General features: G+C 41.0%; 2 protein-coding genes across 3 annotated transcripts in view; one reads left to right on the forward strand and one right to left on the reverse strand.

The window, feature by feature from the left end:
• The first annotated feature begins 161 nt into the window (after positions 1-161).
• TAF11 (TATA-box binding protein associated factor 11) lies at positions 162-10,573 on the forward strand. 2 transcript variants are annotated; one of them, XM_017522274.2, is made up of 5 exons: positions 162-458; positions 5,300-5,448; positions 8,085-8,172; positions 8,398-8,494; positions 10,110-10,573. In XM_017522274.2, exons 1-5 carry the CDS (start codon positions 288-290, stop codon positions 10,238-10,240), a joined length of 636 nt encoding a protein of 211 aa, XP_017377763.1. In that variant the 5' UTR covers positions 162-287; the 3' UTR covers positions 10,241-10,573. The 2 variants fall into 2 exon arrangements, with proteins under 2 accessions (XP_017377763.1, XP_017377764.1); XM_017522275.2 differs by lacking the exon at positions 8,398-8,494 and having other exon boundaries at positions 10,110-10,166.
• Positions 10,574-16,222: 5,649 nt separating this feature from the next.
• The window catches only part of UHRF1BP1 (UHRF1 binding protein 1), an 85,934-nt gene continuing 82,494 nt past the window's right edge, over positions 16,223-19,662 (reverse strand). The window contains exons 18-21 of the mRNA XM_017522268.2: positions 17,830-18,092; positions 17,255-17,363; positions 17,016-17,122; positions 16,223-16,624 (exon numbers count right to left, since the gene is read on the reverse strand). Coding sequence (XP_017377757.1) covers positions 16,499-16,624; positions 17,016-17,122; positions 17,255-17,363; positions 17,830-18,092 — 605 coding nt within the window. The 3' untranslated portion in view covers positions 16,223-16,498. The remainder of the gene's footprint in view (positions 16,625-17,015; positions 17,123-17,254; positions 17,364-17,829; positions 18,093-19,662) is intronic.

Raw genomic sequence — 19,662 nt, forward strand, 5'->3', positions numbered from 1 at the left:
GTAAACAAAACTGCGCTCCTTCACAAGTGCTGGTTTCCTAGTGAGGAGGATCCACAATATGAACTCTTTACGTCCAATTTTCCCGCTCCCCACTGTTGCCAAACCAAAGTTAAAAGGAGTCAAGTCTCCTCTACGCGCGCCTCAAAATGACCCCTCAGGAGAGCGGTAGGGGTGATGTCATCGCGGCGCGACTACAGGAAGTAAGATCCTGTCCTGTGCAGCTCGGCATTCCGAGCTCCAGTCTCGGACAGTGCTGCAATCTCCTCTCCCCTCCGATCCTATCCGCGATGGACGATGCCCGCGAGTCGCCCACCGACAAAGGTGGAGAGACAGGGGAGTCGGATGAGACGGTCGCTGCGCCGGGGGACCCGGGGGCTACCGACACGGATGGAATCCCAGAGGAAACTGACGGAGACGCAGATGCGGACTTAAAAGAAGCTGCAGCGGAGGAAGGCGAGGTAGGAGAAGATGTGTTGAGGAGGCTGAAGGAATACCCAGAGATTGTGTTACTGGCTGCTCGCTGGGCTTCTGGTAGTCCCTCCCAAGTTAGGAGAACTCGAACTCACCAGAATTCCCTCCAGATCGTTAATCTTGAAGGGGAAGAGAGAAGACGACCAAACAAAACTCCAATGCTGGCTCAGTTCCAGAGGCCCAAGCACTGTGTTAATATTTTTGGTCTTGTTTTTAGGGATTAAAGCTACTTCTAAGGGACTTTTAATAGCTTGTTGGCTTTCGTGGTGAGGAAATTGGGATCTGATGTCACACTGAGACGTAGTGCAAGAGCTAAAACTCAGGATTCATAGCACCCGTTTCGCCCCAATCTGGTTCCTCTTAGATGTTAAGACAATTTTTGTCTTTACAGGGAGGAAGGTCGATCAGACCTGTCAAAGAGAGAGAGATTTTTATAGAGTTACAGGTTAAATCGTGTTATTACCCTCTTGACATTTAACTGGTACCGGTGACCTGGATGCAAATGATCAGAGATAGATAGATAGATAGATGCTAATGATCAGAGATAGATAGATTTTTAAAATTTATTTATTTTGTTTATTTTTGAGACGGAATCTCGCTCTGTCACCCAGGCTGAAGTGCAGTGGCGCGATCTCAGCTCCCTGCAACCTCCGCCTCCCAGATTCACGTGATTCTTCTGCCTCAGCCTCCCAAGTAGCTGGGATTACAGGCGCACACCACTATGCCCGCCTAATATTTTGTATTTTTAGTAGAGATGGGGTTTCACTATGTTGACCAGGCTGATCTCGAGCTCCTGACCTCGTGATCCGCCTGCCTTGGCCTCCCAAAGTTCTGGGACTACAAGCGTGAGCCACCGTGCCAGGCGATCAGGGATTTCTGTAGCATAAAAACACCAGACTCAATTGATGGATCTGGTGTTTTTATACTACAGAGAGTTCAGCAGTATTGCCTAGCTGAACATCGGTCCGGACCAGAAACTCATTGTTCTCTGGATTCCATTTCTAGAAGTAGAATCTTGGGGTTTAAGAGCCAGAAGGAAATTAAGAGATTATGGGGTGAACAGTAATTTAGATGGAAGTAAGCTTTCAGAGCGTAAAGTTGCATCAAAAGTTGCATAAAGTAAAACTTTTAGAAAAAGAAAATTTGACAAAAGTATTTTAAGGCAGTTTTTTTTGTTTTGTTTTGAGACAAGGTCTCGCTCTGTCACCCAGCCTGGAGTGCCAGGGCACAGTCTCTGCCTCCTGGACTCAAGCAATCCTCCTACCTCAGCCTCCCCAGTAGCTGGGACTACAGGCATGCTCCACCACACTCAGCTAAATTTTTTTTTAAACATTGTTTTGATAGAGACACAGTCTCAGTATGTTGCCTAGTCTAGTCTTGAACTCTTTGGGCTCAAGCAATCTTCTTGCCGTAACCTCCCAAAGTGCTAGGATTACAGGTGGCAGCCACCATGCCTGGCCAAGAAGGAAACTTTAAAACAGGTGTCAAAGACAGCAAGGATTTGAATAATTAGTCTAGTACACTAGAGAGCTCACTATATATATAAATTTGCACTGAACAGAGGATAAAATTATGATGTTTCTGAAACACTTTTAAAAATCAATCATGTACAAGACCACAAAGAAAAATATTAATTCTTAAAAGTAGAAATCATAACAGGCTACATCTTGTTAATGCAATGCATTAAACTTGAGATTAACTACAAAAAGCTTGTCTCTCACCAAAAAAGAACTAATCCCCTAGAAATTTTAAACTTTTAAAAATAGCCTTTAGACTAAAGAAGACTTTATCAAATTCTATGGGATTTGGGCAAAGCTTTATTTAAAGAAAAATTTATAACCTTACATATTTTTATTAACAACCAGAAGATATTGTAAATAAGCACCTAACTCAAGAAACCAGAAGAAGGGCCTAGTAGGGTGGATCATGCTTGCATACCTAGCTACCTGGCAGGCTGATGATGCAGGAGGATCACTTGAGGCTGCAGTGAGCTATGATCCAGGCTGGGCAACAGAGCGAATATGAAGAAAAAAAAAAAACCACAGATAAAAAACAAAATAAATCAGAAGAGTGTAGGAACAAGGAGTTAATAAGGATAGAAATAGACACTAATGAATTAGCACTTTAAAAAAACATAAGAAATGATAAAATTAAAACCTGATTCTTTGAAATGTAAATGTACAACATTACAAAATATGAAAGACTATAGGCACTAATATGGAGATATTTAAAGTTGTAAAGACATATAATGTTCAAGTTTAGGCCAAATAAATATGAAAATCTGAGAAAAATAGGTGATTTTTTTCTTTTTCTTTGAGACAGAGTCTTGCTCTGTTGCCAGGCTGGAGTGCAGTGGCATGATCTCGGCTCACTGCAACCTCTGCCTCCCAGGTTCAGGTGATTCTCTGCCTCAGCCTCCCGAGTAGCCGGAAATACAGTTGTGTGCCACCGCACCCAGCTAATTTTTGTATTTTTTTTAGTAGAAACAGGGTTTCACCAAGTTGGTCAGGATGATCTCGATCTCCTGACCTTGTGATTTGCCTGCCTCAGCCTTCCAAAGTGCTGAGATTACAGGCGTGAGCCACCACGTCCAGCCAATAGGTGATTTTTTAAAAGAAAATACAAATCACCAAACTTGAAGCACAAAGAAGTTAGAAAACTTGTATAAATCAGTAACTAAAAAGAAATTGAAAAGATTGTCAAAGGTAGACTACCTTCATCTCACCTATTCCCATATTCCTGTATGAGTTTAAATTCGAATTCTTCTTAAGAAAAAGCTAAATCTCATTAATGAATTTTGTAGCATACTTAAGGTTCTACATTAAATCAGAGGGGGTGAAGTTTGGATTTGGTTTTTACGGTTATTAAACAGGCAGTTTTTTAACTTTTAAGTTCAGGGGTACATGTGCGGGGTGTGTTTTACTATATAGGTAAATGTGTGTCACAGGGGTTCGTTGTACAGATTATTTAATTACCCAGGCATTAAGCCTAATATCCATTAGTTATTTTTCCTGATCCTTTCCCTCCTGCCACCCTTCACTCTCCCGTAGACCCCAGTGTGTGTTCCTCTCTGTGTGTCCATGTGTTCTCATCATTTAGCTCCCATTTATTAGTGAGAACATGCAGTATTTGGTTTTCTGTTCCTGCATTAGTTTGCTAAAGATAATGGCTTCCAGCTCCATCCATGTCCCTGCAAAGGCCATGATCTCCTCCTTTTTTATGGCTGTATAGTATTCCACAGTATATACTGGAAAATACATTTTCTTTATCCAGTCTGTTATTGATGGGCATTTAAGCTGATTCCATGTCTTTGCTATTGTGACTAGCACTGCAATGAACATAAATGTGCATGTGTCTTTATAATGGAACAATTTATATTCCTTTGGGTATATACCCAGTAATGGGATTGCTGGGTCGAATGGTAATTCCTTCTTTAGTCCTTTGAGGAATTGTCATACTGCCTTCTGCAATGGTGAACTAATTTATACTCTAACCAACAGTTTAAAAGCTTTCCTTTGCCTCCACAGCCTTGCCAGTATCTGTTAGTTTTTGACTTTTGAATAGTAACCATTCTGACTGGTGTGAGATGGTACCTCTTTTTTTTTTTTAAGACAGCATTTCACCATGTTGGTCGGTCTGGTCTCGAACTCCTGACCTCGGGTGATCCACCTGCCTCAGCCTCCTAAAGTGCTGGGATTACAGGCGTGAGCCACTGTGCCCAGCCGAGATGGTATCTCTTTATAGTTTGTTTGTTTGTTTGTTTGTTTGTTTTGAGATGAAATTTTTGCTCTTTTTGCCCAGGCTGGAGTGCAATGGCATAATCTCGGCTCACTGTAACCTCCACCTCCTGGGTTCAAGTGATTCTCCTGCCTCAGCCTCCCCAGTAGCTGGGATTACAGACCACCATACCCAGCTAATTTTGTATTTTTAATAGAGACGGGGTTTTACCATATTGGCCAGGCTGGTCACAAACTCCTGACCTCAAGTGATCTACCCGCTTCGGCCTCCCAAAGTGCTGGGGTTATAGGCGTGAGCCACTACGTCAGGCCTCAGTATGGTTTTGATTTGCATTTCTCTAATGATCAGTGATGCTGAGCTTTTTTCGTATGATTGTTGGTCACACGTATGTCTTCTTTTGAGAAGTGTCTTTGCCTACTTGGGGTTGCCTACTTGGGATTTAAACAGGCATTTATTAAACAGCCAGCATTAGTAAAATTGTGTTAAATGCCGATAGGGGAAAGATATAAATAATAAGAGACAAACCTATCTTCAAAAAGACTAGTAATATGAAGTAAATATTTGCATGAAACAGTAGGACCGAAGGATAAGAACGAAAGAGCACTACATGTGAGAAGCTCACTTGAAAGTTCCAAATAACACTGTTTTGATGAGAAGAGGCCTCCTTTTTAATATTCTATATGGAATCAGCAGCAGTAAAGAGATCTGTAGATCTGGAGGCAGAAGAGCTGGCTGGATGGAGGGGACTTTGCTGACATCCCCTCTAAAGAATAAGGTCAGAAGAGTGGGCCCATGGGGAGAGAGATTCTTATGATCCTTGGCATTTCATTACCCTTGTAAACAGATACTGGAGCTGTGCTCATAGCTGGACTGGAAAGCTAGATTATTTAGCAGCTTTTCTTTCCATGAGCTATAATCTTCCCTGAGGAGAGATACTGTATTGTACACTTGATGGTACAGTCAGTTCCTAGAACTGAAAAACTACTCAATAAATGGATTTGTTATTTTGTAATAAGGATAATGTCTTCTTACTTTGCCCTAGCCTGGAAAGTAGGGCAAATATATAATAGAGTTTCTTTCATCTTCCCAGCTCAAGAGTCAGGATGTCTCAGATTTAACAGCAGTTGAAAGGGAAGACTCATCATTACTTACTCCTGCAGCCAAAAAACTGAAAATTGATACCAAAGAAAAGAAAGAGAAGAAGCAGAAGGTAGATGAAGATGAGATTCAGAAGATGCAGTAAGTCACCTTCTTATCATTCCCCATCTCAAGGCTCTCACTTGACCACACAAATTTAATAAATTTTTCTTGGCCTTTTTTTTTTCTTTTAAAAACTCAAAAGAAAATGAAATGATTAGTGCATTATGGCTGTGCATAGTGACTCACACCTGTAATCCCAACACTTTGGGAGGCCAAGATGGGAGGATCACTTGAGGGCCAAGTTTGAGACCAGCCTGGGCAACATAGTGAAACCCTATCTCTGTACTGTTTTATGTTATGTTATGTCATGTCATGTCTTGTTATGTTTTTATTTTTTTTGAGACAGAGTCTCACTGTGTCACCCATGCTGGGGTGCAATGGCACAGTCTTAGCTCACTGCAGCCTCTGCCTCCTGGGTTTAAGCAATTCTCATGCCTTAGCCTCCCAACTAGCTGGGACTACAGGGGTGTGCCACCACGCCCAGGCTAGTTTTTGTATTTTTAGTAGAGACAGGGTTTCACTATGTTGGCCAGGCTGATCTTGAACTCATGGCCTCAGGTGATCACCCTTGGCCTCCCAAAGTACTGGGATTACAGGCATGAGCTACCATGCCTGCCCTTCTTTTTATGTATTTATATTTTCTATGCTGTGACATAATCGTTTTGAAAAAAAAATTTTTTTAAATAGCGGCCAAGCGCAGTGGCTCATCCCTCTAATCCCAGCACTTTGGAAGGCTGAGGTGGGTGGATCACCTGAGGCCATGAGCTCAAGACCAGCCTGGCCAACATGGTGAAACCCTATCTCTACTAAAAAACACAAAAAATTAGACCGGGCGCCATGGCTTGTGCCTATAATACCAGAACTTTGGGGGGCCAAGGCGGGCAGATCACCTGAGGTCAGGGAATTCAAGACCAGCCTGGCCAACATGGTGAAACTCTGTCTCTACTAAAAATACAAAAATTAGACAGGCATGGTGGCGCATGCCTGTAATCCCAACCACTTGAGAGGCTGAGGCAGGAGAATCGCTTGAACTGGGACCCGGGAGGTGGTGGTTGCTGTAAGCAGAGATCGCGCCACTGCACTCCAGCTTGGGCAACAGATGAGACTCTGTCTTAAAAAAAACACACACAAAAAAATGCAAATTCAAAAAATTAGCTGGGCGTGGTGGTGGGTTTCTGTAATCCTAGCTATTCAGTAGGCTGAGGCAGGAGAATCACTTGAATCCAGGAGGCAGAGGTTGCAGTGAGCCAAGATCGTGCCACTACACTCCAGCTTGGGCAACAGAGCCAGACTCTCTTTCTAAAAGTTAGATAGATAGATGGATGGATGGATGGATGGATGGATGGATAGATAAAAGAAAAAATCACCTTATCACAGAGATACATCCCGCTTATGTTAAAAGTTTCAAGAGAATTTCTATACATATATATCTATAAATAATTTTTTTTTTCAAAAATGTCAAATACTCTTTTATAGCCTATTTTTCACATTAGATATGGTGAATATTTTCCATGTCACTAATTATACATCGAGGTCATAGTTTTCTTAGAAATGGAAATAGCTTTATTATATTTTCTGATTGTAAAAGTAGTATGGGCTCATTGCAAATAATTCAAAGAATACAGAAAAATAGAAAAAATTACCCAGAGACTCACCACCCAGAGTTTACTCTAAGTATGTATAGTTGGGTATAATATATGAACCTTTTCAAAGTTTTTTTTAGATGTTTGCTATATTTATAGCTAAATATTTTCATGTCAGTAAATATGCTCATAAATCATCATTTTCATGGCTACATTGTATCCCATTATGTTGTTGAACTATAATTTAACCAGTTCCTGTAGTGGTTCTGGTTGGATTATTTTTTTTCTTTTGACATTACGAGGAGTATCTTTGGACACATTTTTGCATACTTGTCTATTTCTTCCAGTTACCTCTAGGAGGTGTAATTGCTAGTTCAAATAGTGTGAACATTTTCAAAGGCTTTTCATATGTATTTCCAAATTTCTCTCCAAAAAGATATTCCAGTTCTCTGCCAGCATGTATGGGTTTGTGCCCCATATTCTAATAGCATTCCTTTTTAATAGTGATCTGATTTGTGAAAAATGTTATCTATGAAAATAATATTTCCTTGGTTAATAATAAAGGTTAATTTGTTCCCCCATGTTGATTGACCATTGGTGTTTTTGTAAATTTCCTGTTCATATCCTTTGTTCATTTTCATAAATTGATATGGCCCCTTTATTCATTTGAAAGAATTAATTATACATTAGGGGTATTAACTGTTTCCATATATTTTGCAGACATTTCCCCTAAATCTGTTAATGTTGAAAACTACTGGTTTGATTATAAATTTGTATATTAAATTTTTACTATCAGTATAAAATTCAGTAAGGTAGAGTTATGGAGATTGAGTCTAACGCTGAAAACATAGTCTGTATTGTATGATACAGTGACCCAATGTTGTTTTCATCGTTCTTAAATGGTAAAAAGTTTTTATTTTATGTTTCCTCAAGTTTCTTAGGAGTAGAAGTGTTTTATCTTCATTCCTCAAGGCACCAAGCCTAATGCCATTGACCCCATAAGAATTTATCTGTCTGAGACTTTTATTGACTTAATAATATCTTGAGTATTCATTCTTATAAGTTAACTTAGTTACCTGGATCTTTGTCTAGAATCCTGGTTTCTTCTTTTTCTGAAGAGCAGCTGAACCGTTATGAAATGTATCGCCGCTCAGCTTTCCCTAAGGCAGCCATCAAAAGGGTAAGGATGGCCCACCACACTTCATTTCTATCTTGCATTAGAACCGAACTTAAGAGCCATGTCTATTGGCATTTGAAGTGAGGTGTTAGACAAGTCAGTGAATGATTTACGTGGGGAAAAAAAATGTCCCTCAGTTATCTTACCTTCTTCTGTGAATTAATTGGTACTGTGTTCAAAGCCAGTCTTTGACTATCATAATCACAGAGTCTTTGTCCTTCTTTCAAGCTGATCCAGTCCATCACTGGCACCTCTGTGTCTCAGAATGTTGTTATTGCTATGTCTGGTATTTCCAAGGTTTTCGTCGGGGAGGTGGTAGAAGAAGGTGAGTAGTGTTGGTTACAAATACTGGATTGTACCTGTGGTGATCTTATTTTTAAGAATATCTCTACAAAGGAACTTATTAGAGCTCCTGTACAAGTACTTATTTGCACTTGAAGTTGACCAAGTGGGGAGCCCTGTATTCAGGAACACAGGACCATTATTCCTTGCAAGTTTCAATAACAGATGGCAAGGAACCATCTGGGAAATCCCCTCCCTGATTCCTCAGCCCAGGGTGACAGGAGTAGATTTTTTTTTTTTGAGACGGAATTTCGCTCGTTACCCAGGCTGGAGTGCAATGGCGCAATCTCAGCTCACCGCAACCTCCACCTCCTGGGTTCAAGCAATTCTCCTGCCTCAGCCTCCTGAGTAGCTGGGATTACAGGTGTGTGCCACCATGCCCAGCTAATTTTTTGTATTTTTAGTAGAGACGGGGTTTCACCATGTTGACCAGGATGGTCTCGACCTCTTGACCTCGTGATCCACCAGCGTCAGCCTCCCAAAGTGCTGGGATTACACGCGTGAGCCACTGTGCCCGGCCTAGATTTTTTTTCTCTCCAGTGGACTTTGCTTATTTCTGCTGCCAAAAGTAAAGATATAAGAAAAGCATTGTTTCCTATGATCCATGTTAGAGGAAGTTAAAAAAAAAAAAAAAAGCAAAGCAAAGCAATCACAAGGCTGACCTGTGTGGGATAGTAAGTTGTCCCTAATGTTGTGAACCCTGGGAACTGCCCCCGTTATTGAGTAAAAAGCCTGGCTGTTTCCCATTGCTACTCTAGCTGGTGAAATTTTTTATTTTTTAAGCAGGATATATATACTTTTAAATTATTACTATTTTTTGAGACAGGGTCTCGCTCTGTTGCCCAAGCTGGAGTGCAGTGGTGTGATCTTTACTTTTTTTAGTGTTTTTTTTTTTTTTTTTTACAAATCATAAATTAAGATGGTGTACAAAACGAGATGGTAACAGTGGTGTGATCATAGCTCACTACAACCTCAAACTCCTGGACTCAAGGGATCCTCCTGCCTCAGCCTCCCAAGTAGCTGGGACTGTAGGCATGCACTACCTCACCTGGCTAATTTTTAATTTTATTTTTATGTAGTTATTTTTTTGAGAAAGGGTCTCACTCTGCTGCCCAGGCTGGAGTGCAGTGGCATGATCATGGCTCACTGCGACAGCAGCTTCTGGACTCAGGTGATCCTCCTGCCTTAGCCTCCTGAGTAGTTGGAACCACAGGTGTGCACCACCACCCTGGCTAACTTTTTTATTTTTTTGTAAAGACAACGTTTTGCCATGTTGCCCAGGCTGATCTCAAACTCCTGGGCTCAAGGAATCCTCTCACCTTGGCCTCCCTAACTGCTGGGGTTATAGGCATGAGCCATAGCATGCGGCCTATAAGAAATATGTTTTAAACTGTTGTCTGTGATAAAGCCTGATATGAGACGTTATACTAAAACTAATGTGATACATTTTATAGCATTCTCTTAAAGTAAAAATGTCTTGGTTTATTATTTCCTTAGCAAGCTTAAGAAAGGTTAACGAGAATTACAGGACTCAAAAGGATTATGTGATTAGTAAATTCTTGTGTGATAATAAGACTTTCTCCTTACCCTCTGTTTAGCACTGGATGTGTGTGAGAAGTGGGGAGAAATGCCGCCACTGCAACCCAAACATATGAGGGAAGCCGTTAGAAGGTTAAAGTCAAAAGGACAGATCCCTAACTCGAAGCACAAAAAAATCATCTTCTTCTAGACCAAAGTCTAGAAAGGCCTATTACTGACAGAAGAAGTATTGGTTCCAGACCTCCTATAAGACTGTCTGCTGGTGCTTTAGTATCTCAGTCCTCCAAGGATTCCATGATTTTAATCTCTTAAAACTCTAATTATTTGTCACACCTAGAAAGTATGTAGCCTGTTTGATGTTTGCCTTGACTAAATTTTGGGACATCTTGGGGCATTTTGAAGTATTTAACTGTCTTGGCCAGTTGGAAGATGTGTGGGCCATAAACATCTTCTGGACAGAACTGCTTTCAGAGAGAAAACCTTTCCAAGAGTTTTTTTTTTTTTTTTTTTTTTTTTTTTTTTTTTTTTTTTTTTTTTTTTTTTTTTTTTTTTTTTTTTTTTTTTTTTTTTTTTTTTTTTTTTTTTTTTTTTTTTTTTTTTTTTTTTTTTTTTTTTTTTTTTTATAGGGTCTTTCTGTGTCACCCAGGCTGGAGTGCTGGAGTGCAGTGGCATGGCTGCAGCCTTGAATTCCTGGGCTTAAGTGACACTCCCACCTCAATCTCCTGAGTAGCTAGGACAATAGACACACACTACTGTGTCCAGTTAACTTATTTTTATTTTTTATGGACATGGGGTCTTGCTTTGTTGCCCAGGCTGGTCATGAACTCTTGGCTTGAAGCAGTCCTCCTGCCTCAACCTCCTTAAGTGCCAAGAGCTTTAATGGTTTCACATTGAAGCCTAAAGTTGCTAAGACTTCGTTTGTTTCTTACATCTGGTTTTAAGTAGATGAAACAACCAGAAACTTTTACTTGTGAACTCTACCATGAAGGACGTGGTAAAGGCAGGAATTGTGGAATAATTGGTGCTTGTAAACATTTAAGGTTCTCCTCTGGATTTTGGTGAGTGATCATTAAACTGTTTTCCAACTTATCTTGTGTATTGATTTTCTGTCTAGCTGGTTGTAATAGGAAGTTGATTATTCTTTTCTAGTGTTCCAATACAACTGGTTTTGGCTATTTTGTGAAAATTTGAGTCCTTTTTCTAATAAAACCATTAAAATTTTATCTCATAAAAGAGTACTTCAAGCACTGTTAAAAACAATGTAATAATCTTCTCCCCCTAAAACTGAGAAGAAAATAAACAATATGAAAGCCCATATATTTCAGATGCTTATCAACAGATATACGACAACCATTATGATTTAATAAATTTAATTTGTTTTTACAGGTGGTTCACAGAACCAGTACACTCAAGGTTTGACTAGATATTGCAACATTGAAATTTCCCAATACTGACCGGGATTCCAGTTCATCAGATAGATACATTCTCATTGTTTTTCTCAAATAGAGGGGAATGAAGTGACCTTTTGTTGACAGTGATTAGCAGTAATAAGGCTACTGTATATAATTGGCAATCCCCAAGAATTTTTCCTCTCTACCGAAGCTGTTCTCTTGTGAAGCTTTCCTGAGCATGTCTTAGTAAAGATTCTAATTCTATTTAGCACCCTCAGTGGGGGAAACAGTTTGGACTCATGAAGGTGGGCAAATCTGACTTTTAGTATCTTACATTAAAACCCATGGCTTTAAACATGTACTTAGCCAATGGAGAAGACACTTCAGTGGGGCATTCCACAAAGAAATGCTTTAAGACTAAGGCTACATCTTGACCAAAAATTAATAAACTGACAAAAAAAGATACTCTCTCAGCTCTAAAAGAATTTTTTTTTTAGCAGTTGCAGGAACTATATCTATTGCAATTAGAGATACTGAATAAGGCCGAAACTTAATAAATAACAAGGGAGGAAGATCAAATCCCAAGTCTGGCCACTTAGCAAAGCCTCACTGTTAAAGGTTATCCAGGCTGGGCGCAGTGGCTCAAGCCTGTAATCCCAGCACTTTGGGAGGCCAAGGCGGGTGGATCATGAGGTCAAGAGATCGAGACCATCCTGGTCAACATGGTGAAACCCTGTCTCTACTAAAAAAAAAAAAAACTACAAAAAATTAGCTGGGTATGGTGGTGCGTGCCTGTAATCCCAGCTACTCAGGAGGTTGAGGCAGGAGAATTGCCTGAACCCGGGAGGCGGAGGTTGCGGTGAGCCGAGATCGCGCCATTGCACTCCAGCCTGGGTAACAAGAGTGAAACTCCGTAAAAAAAAAAAAAAAAAAAGGTTATCCAAGAGTGTTTCCCCTTGTGCCATGGGGAAAATAATTTCCATTCAATAGCTACTACCTATACCTACCCAGAAATGCATGGGAATATTCCTATTCTGACAGAAGGTAGGGGAGCAACTAGGTAAAGGCCTTAGTCTCAAAGGATAGCGCTTCCCACCAGATTCTCTCTGAAAGCCTTAATAATGACTATGATTAATCATGAGGCAATGACACAGCTTTTACTGTTCTCAAATAACCAGATGACATCGAACTAACTTCTGTACCAAAGTTCAGTTGTTTCCATAGTTTTAATGATTTTACTCTGATTTTAGAAGTTTAGGCAAATTTTAAATAAATGACAGAGAAGAAAAAACTAGGGTAAAGGTTTAGAATAAAAAGTTCCCATATTACTATGGCAATACTTAAAACTACCTTCTTTCCACTACTGCCCATCCCCCAACCCGTTTACCACTAAGGGGAAAGTAATCTAAGTGAGTTAAATGGAAGCGTTTTAAGTTACAGGGTATGTGAGGGGTGGTGTTTATCCCTTGTATATTCCATATATGGGAGCCATTCATTTCAGAACCATAAAAAGGGGACATAAAGGTTGAGGCCCATGGCAAAATGAAGGTTAGATGAAACAGATGGTAAAAAGCAGACATCATGTGAATAGAACCCACCTGTTTTATATCAAGGAAACTAGGTTAATTATTCCAGTGAGTTGAAAACAGAATTTGGGATTGATAGCCATCTGGGCAGCCCAGTTAAAGAGAGGATTTAAACTCTAGTCCATACACACTAAAGCATATTCCCAGCACATACATGTAAACAGGAAATGTAGACAATCATGGATAATACATAGTTGTAAATGCTTCACAGCTGAAATGGTAATGTTCAGTCACTGAAGTCTTTGAGGGATAGTGGTGCTATCTCTCCAGACATCTTCTTGAGGTATTGTTAGTTCTTGTTCCAAGTCTTGCAGCTCTAAGGCAGAAATCATAAGCAGCCCAAAAGGGCTGACATTACTACTTTTCCCTTGCATATTTTCCTTTACACTTATCCTGAGGACTACCACTCATTCACATTTCTTCATTATGAACAGGAATATGAAATTAGGCAAGTTGATTTTTACTAAAATCCCATAGGATAACCCCTATCACATTTCCTGAGGGAGGATTTCAAGACACAATGGCCAAAGCTGCCACATGAGGAAAGCCAGAAATTCTAAGGCTCCATTTGTCACATAGACAAGAGCTCTAGACTCCTTCAGAGAGCCCAGAGACCTAACTGAGCTCCAGCCATTAAGAGGTTAGCCTTGGTACTTAATGGATATGTTTTTACTGTCACCCTACAAGCACAAGTGTAGGTAAAGGTATACCAAGAAATGCCTATTAGACATTTTCTTTGCATGGAGGGACGCCAGAGGGATATGGTAGGTGGGGGTAGGAGGGGCTGAGAAGCGAATCAGAATATGATTTTTAACCAATTCAGATGAGCATAAGGTTGAATAAATATATTTTCCAGCTACCAGATCTCCCTCCTCCCCCTTCAAGAACATTAGAGATTCCATACTTAAGACCAGTGATCCATTCAGATCAACACTCTGCCTTTGAAAGAGGCACTAAGGAATAGTTTGTCAAGGGACCCAGTTGCCCTCTCAGTTGTGTATTACTAAGTAGCCCTATTTTTCTATAATCCTTGTAGAAGGCCGTCACGCAAGGATTCCTCATACACCTGCACCATGTATAGTTTCTGCTGCCATCACTTCTTAGACAATGAGCTCCTTACATTTCTGATTTGCTATGAGAGGTGCTTTCTTTACCTAAGGCTATGAGATAGACCCCTACAGCCAGTAGTACAGGACTGGGTCCTTGCTCTTGATTGGATATTTGATCTAACTCCCCTCGGCTTTCATCTTTGCAGGATAGCGTTTATATTTTAAAGATGTGTCCTCATATGGATATACCTCCACCCCCTGATAATTTTTGCTGTTCTCTTAACCTTTCCTCCATCATATTTCTTGTAAATAAGGTCAATAGAAACATAGATAGTTCGATCAAGACATATCCATGATTTTGTATAAACCACTGTTCTCTGTTGTCTCCAAAAGTCCTTCCTGATGATGCCCACAGGGCAATTAGGCTTTTAGCCACGGCAGCACATTGGTCTCTCCTCCCCTCAGCAATGCTTCGGTTTCTTTCCCGAGTTCTAATAGCGTTCAGGTATATCAACTGGTAATTCTTCCATAAATACATTTCCTTATACTATGTTGAACCTCACCTGTCAGATTTCTGAGTATTCTCAGCACTGCTTATTGTAACCTTTCTCTGGTTTTCTGTTTTTTAAACCTCTTCTAGTCTACCTTTCACTGCCTGGAAGTAGTGACATTTGATTTCATTGTAAAATCCTACTTTTGGGTTATTTATAAAAATTTTAAATAAGGTTGAACCAAGCATCAAGCCTTAGGTAACTTCCTATTAGCATTTTCTCCAGAAGGATGTTTCTTTGTTCCTAAGTCTCTATTTCTAAAGCATGAAAAATTCCCACCCTCCCATAGTAACTGCTGCTTCAAAATTTGCCTTAGTAAAGAAACTTAACAAAAGTCCTTTAAAAGTCTGAACAAATTAAGTCCTGTTCCTTGGTGAATACATTTTTTTTTTTCCTAGTCAAGTGAAGCATTGAGAGTGGAGAAGGAACAAAGAAATCTATGATTGGTTGTGATCAATTAGTTATAAACACCACTGCAATTACATGTTTCTTTTTATCCTTATCAACCTAGAGTATGCAAGTCAAGCATAATTTCCCATTAAAAAAACCTTTTCACCTTTCCTTCAATAAGTCATGTATGGTCAAGACTTTAGTAACATCACTAAATTACTATTTTACCATCTTGCCAAGTAAAGGTAAGTGAGCTGATGAACTTCTGTCCAATCAACACAGCTTCAAGTGTATCACAGGGCAGTATGAATGAAGGGATAGTGTTGGAGAAGAATTCAAAGGAAAGAAAGAGGGAAATAGCTCTTTTATAGGGCAGGGGCAAAACCTAGCTGGGTTGAAGGATTTTTGTTTTTTTCACTTGAGTCAAAAATACATGATTTTTAAAAGCCACAGTGATGGAGGGAAGTGAGAGGCAACAGGTTGGGCTGTTTATATAAAAGTTTAAAACATTTTCAGTTCCCAAACCACCAAGTGCTGAGGAGAGAAATGGTAAAGTCACAGAGCTGGGAAAGCAGATGTGCCAGGGACTCCAGGAAGATAGAAGAGCCACTCAGCACAGGTGAGGAAGACAAGCAGGACTCCAGGTGGCCAACAGGGGGCTCAGAAGCAAGCTCCTCCACTGACCCCCGGCATACCATGCCACCAACCTAGGTCAGAGTCAGAAACTTTTTCTTGATTTAAATTTCAAAAAAGTTGTATTATAAAAGGGAAAGATTAAATGACTGAACCAGTACTGTTGTTTACTTTCTGCCACAGCATCACAATGATCAAAGTATAACAGAAAGGAAGCTTAACCTGGAAAAATCTGATTGTATTATCAGCCAAATTGATATGAGTTTGGTTCCTTTTCCCAAAAAGGCAGAGTCCAGATCTCCCTTATTCTTGTGCCTCTCCTGCCCTCTTCCCCCACACTGCTTTGCTGGGCTATTTCCTGTTCCACTCTACCATGGCCGAAGCTCAGGCCAAGGACTTTTCAGGTCTGCTATGGGAAGCTCTGGGACATGGAATCTTTGGTGGCTCTGTGGGTGATGAGGAGGTGGGTACTTTCGCTTGTTCACACAGACTTGTGAAGGAAGCAAATGTCCCTGCCATGAAACCATGAGGTGAAATGGCCCTACAGTGTTGAGAAGATCCCACCTAATATGCAGAGGACCAAAAGGCTTTATACAGGCAAGACATGATGCTTGTGCCACACACAGGGCAAGCCCCAGTTTTCTGGGATACAGTCATGCTTTGCCCTTGTCTTCCATCCAAGTTAGAACAGCTAGTGGAAAGCACACCCACACAAGTGAAGTGAGTGCTCCCCAGTCCCTCTGGCATCCGTAGTGACTTATTCAGCACTGGACAGTGCCCTCTGTCATAGGTGGTGCTATTGCTGGTGATAGCCTCTCTCCTTGGCACAGATGGCTGAGCCACTGGTTTCAGAGCTCAAAGAAGGGGTTATATTTCCTAATCTCCTGAAGAAGTTTTTCTTTATCCTGGTTGGCATTGGCCAATGCTTGTTTAGTTTCTATAAGTTCTTTCTGTAGGATAGGCAGTTCTTTCACCTGAGGAACAATAAGTAGTTCACAGTTAAACATGGTAATATCATCTCGCAGCAACAGCCAGTAAAGGAAACAGGGAGGAAGGGTTCGTGCAGAAAAATCCACAAGTTAGGTCAATGATCAAGATAACTCAACCATATCTTTTCTAAGAGCTTGATTCCCTCTTCAGAATTCATTGGCAGGTGCAGCACGTGCTTGGCAACCATTCATCTCCAGCTCCTGACTTTTATCCTCTAGTCAGCACTTCTAGAAATCGCTGCTAGGGGACAGGAACCCAAAACACCCACATGCACACAGCACATGCAACCTTTTTGCCTCCCACCCCGGGTTTTACCAGCTTTGCATTTACAGCCCCCAAGAGTTATGGGCAGGTACTCTTCTGTTAGGTCCTCACCTGCTGTTCAAAAACCTCTCCTGTGGGCACCAAAAACACTTGTTCTTTTGGGGGATGTCTCTTCTCACTTTTAAGTCCTTCAGCTGATGGTTTGTCCTGAGAAGCAGCTAGAGAAAACAAGTAAAGGTTCTAAGTGAAAAACTGCTGCCAGCTCCCAAACAGTTCCTAGGTGTCAGCTATTCACTTTTAGGAGAAAAAAAAAAGGCAGAGAAACCAACAGGCTGACAAGCCTGACTCACCGCCTATGTGGAACACACCATCATCACTCCTCTTTAGCACAACATGTTCCATTGCCAGAGTGATGGGGATGGGGCCTGGAGATGTTGGATAGATGGGGGGGATATCATCCTGTAGGAAAGAGGGAAACCACATGATGCCCCCACCAGCTTAGAGCAATCTAACGCAACCCATGCTCCCATCATTCAGCTTAAAGTAGCTTTATGCCAGTTTCTCCATACATTCTTGGAAGGTATAAGAGGCGTAACAAATTCTCCCATCTAGAGATGGTGAAACTGAGGATCAGATAACCTGATGGCTTGCACATGGTAATGCTGCATGCCAAAGACAGGGTTAGGGTTAGAGACAAGGTCTCCCCACCTGAACCTTGGCTTTTTTGACAGCAACATACATTTATATACCACTATAACACTGACAGAGAATGCAAATATGTATTAATATTTCCTCACTTGATCCTCACCACATTTTACAGTGAAAAAGAAAGAGGTTAACAGCTGTCACTGCTTCCTTGTTTGACAAAGACCAGGGCAAAAACTAGTGTGCCCTTACTTTGGCAAAAACCAAACGTTCCTCACACCTTTAGGGTGATGCTGGAGTTCACGAGCTCAATCTGCATGGGGACTACCACTGGGATCTCCTCATCCTCCAAGAAGGGCCCCAGGCCATTGAGCACCGAAGTGAGCAGCTCCAGGTCACAGCCACGAAGCAGCAAATGTAGAAAGCCATTTTGTGAGGCCAGGGGGGAATGAACAGCTGCTCCAGGCCCCACCTCAAAGCGAAGGCCCACAGCTGGCCTGATGTGGCCAGTCTTCAAAGTTGAGGATTCCTGAAAGCATGTACCTTTGTGAAGAAAGACAAGGAAGACAACTAATTAACAGCCAGGGAGTCTTCTAAGTACTTTAATGTATCAATATTCATAACAACCCTAAGTCAAACGAATATCATCATTGTCATCTGACTGAACTAAGTCACAGAGAAACACTTGCCCAAAGTTACATAATTAGTAAGTAGCAAGGAGGATCTGAACCCAGGCAGTCTGATTGCCAGGTCCATAGGCTTAGGTTCTTTCCTACAATGCCCTGTAAGATGGAAGAGAGATTAAGGACTTGCCTTGTTATGAATCTGAGGCAGTGGGCTAATGGCCAAGGAAATGCTCTTAAAGCACAGGACCCCAAACTCTAATAAACTTGAATGTCTCCTCCTTTCTCTAAGTCTTGGTCTTCTCATCTGTCACTCATAAAGCAAAGCAGGACCTATGCTAACTTCTCCAAAACTCCAAACAGAACAATCTCAGGTGTAGCCAAGGATCTTGTGGAACAACTTCCACATTTATGGAACTGCAAATTCGTGCAAACATTTGGTAAACAATTTGGTGTTATCTAGTAAAGGTGAACTTATGCCTACCCTAATGATCTAGAAATTATATTGTCAGAAATATAACCCTGGGGAAACTCTCAAACATATATTCCAAGACACATGTACAAGGATGTCTATGTAGCATAGATGTTGAAACAGAAAAACAACAACAACTAGAAACAACCTAAATGTCTGTCCAGAAGTCCAGAATAGAATAAAGTAAATAGGATAATGAGTACAAGGGATACATGAAAATGTTCTAAAATTGATTTGTGGTGATGGTTACAAAATTCTTTTTTTTTTTGGGGGGGTCTTCTAAGTGGTTTACTTTTTTTTTTCCCCCATTTATTTATTTTATTGCATTTTAGGTTTTGGGGTACATGTGAAGAACATGCGGTTACAAAATTCTAAAATTGTACACTTCAAATGGGTGAATTTTACGCTATGCAAATTATATCTTGATAAAGCTGTTTTCAAAAAGCAAAAAGTGCTGCGTACAGTGGCTCATGCCTATAATCTTAACTCTTTGGGAGGCCAAAGTGGGTGCATCACTTGAGGTCAGGAGTTCAAGACCAGCCTGGGCAACATGGTGAAACCCTGTCTAAAAATACAAAAAAAAATTAGCCAGGTGTATTGGTGGTTGCCTGTAGTCCCAGTTACTGGGGAGGCTGAGGCACAAGAATCACTTGAACCCAGGATGCGGAGACAGCCACTGCACCCCAGCCTGGGTGACAGAATAAGACTCTGTCTCCCCCTCAAAAAAGCCAGACAAAACAAAAAGGAAAAAGTGGTGTATTGGCCACGTGAGATGCCTATAATCCCAGCATTTTCGGAGGCCAAGGCTGGTGGATCACTTGAGGTGAGGAGTTTGAGACCAGCTTGGCCAACATGGTGAAATCTCATCTCTACTAAAAATACAAAAATTAGCTGGGTGTGGTGGTGAGCACCTGTAATCCCAGCTACTTGGGAGGCTGAGGCAGGAGAATTGCCTGAATCCAGGAGGCAGAGGTTACAGTGAGCCGAGATCATGCCACTGTACTCCGGCCTGGGCAAC

Source organism: Cebus imitator, unplaced genomic scaffold (assembly GCF_001604975.1).
Source record: "Cebus imitator isolate Cc_AM_T3 unplaced genomic scaffold, Cebus_imitator-1.0 Scaffold24, whole genome shotgun sequence".
NCBI classification, from domain to species: domain Eukaryota; kingdom Metazoa; phylum Chordata; class Mammalia; order Primates; family Cebidae; genus Cebus; species Cebus imitator.

What these genes read in the sequence shown, in the direction of transcription:
- TAF11 (XM_017522274.2), top strand. Translation starts at nt 288, where the DNA reads ATGGACGATGCCCGCGAGTCGCCCACCGACAAAGGTGGAGAGACAGGG. An exon ending in CTGCAGCGGAGGAAGGCGAG is followed by an intron (nt 459 to 5,299) that starts GTAGGAGAAGAT and finishes TCATCTTCCCAG; the next exon opens with CTCAAGAGTCAGGATGTCTC. An exon ending in GATGAGATTCAGAAGATGCA is followed by an intron (nt 5,449 to 8,084) that starts GTAAGTCACCTT and finishes ATCTTTGTCTAG; the next exon opens with AATCCTGGTTTCTTCTTTTT.